At 36.0% G+C, this 867-nt stretch overlaps 1 protein-coding gene across 1 annotated transcript in view; it reads right to left on the bottom strand.

Annotated features, from left to right (window-relative positions):
• The window catches only part of LOC107567863 (plasminogen activator inhibitor 1 RNA-binding protein-like), a gene marked incomplete at its 5' end in the record, with an annotated part of 9595 nt that overhangs the window by 7570 nt on the left and 1158 nt on the right, over positions 1-867 (bottom strand). The window contains one exon of the mRNA XM_016253636.1: positions 594-771. Within this exon, the coding sequence (XP_016109122.1) occupies positions 594-771 (178 nt within the window). The remainder of the gene's footprint in view (positions 1-593; positions 772-867) is intronic.

Below are 867 nucleotides of genomic sequence, written 5' to 3'. Positions count from 1 at the left end.
TTTTTTTTAATTAACACTCAAGTTTGTATACAAACATTCAAATTGCACTTAAGGCAGTTTTAATATTAACTTTAATAATGCATTATTGTAACAAAATATAATTATGTTTCTACCCCTATTCAGTGTTTAAATATAGACATTTAAACTGTGGCTGTCAAACAATTAATGAGACATCACTTAAGAATACAATAAATATTAAAAATTATTATTATATCATTTATCTCAGGATAGCAATATTGCTTACAAGCTGATTTATTGAAATCTTTTTCGGCTAAAACAAGGATTGATTGTTTACCTTAAAAACTGTTTCATTGTTTCTGCTGACATTTTCTGATGTTCATTTGTGTTAACTTTGTGCATTTTTTATTGTTGACAGAATTTGAAAGCGGAGAGACTGTGTTTCATATCAAGTGACAAAGCACAAACCCGGATGGATGGAAATGCACTACAAATAATGGTTAGCTAAGTTTTGTTCGCACATCAACTTGAAAGATTGATTCTTTGGATTTAAGAATCAATCAGATAACCAAAATTACGATGGATTAAAAAATATATTTTTTTGCTGTCATTTTTGTTATAATAAAAACACTCACTTGTCTGCAGAGAACTCGCCGCCCTCTGGTTTCTCGTCAGCTGGTTTATCAAAGCGCCGTTCACGAGGAGGTCGTCTGTCGGGCCGCCTGTCTCCGGGACGAGCCTCTCCTTGACCTCCCTGGTGCTGGGAACTGGCCTGACCCTGCTGCTCCGGCCTCCGGCCAACCCTCCTCATACCTGAAACATATCCAGACACTCTTTAAAGGGGTCATATGATGCGATTTCAAGTTTAGCTTTCTCTTTGGAGTGTTACAAGCTGATTGTGCATAGATA

This window comes from Sinocyclocheilus grahami, unplaced genomic scaffold (assembly GCF_001515645.1).
Source record: "Sinocyclocheilus grahami isolate Dianchi unplaced genomic scaffold, SAMN03320097.WGS_v1.1 scaffold1193.1, whole genome shotgun sequence".
In the NCBI taxonomy this organism is placed as follows: domain Eukaryota; kingdom Metazoa; phylum Chordata; class Actinopteri; order Cypriniformes; family Cyprinidae; genus Sinocyclocheilus; species Sinocyclocheilus grahami.
The sequence above is the reverse complement of the archived record's forward strand: the minus strand, read 5'-3'. Positions and strand labels throughout refer to the sequence as shown.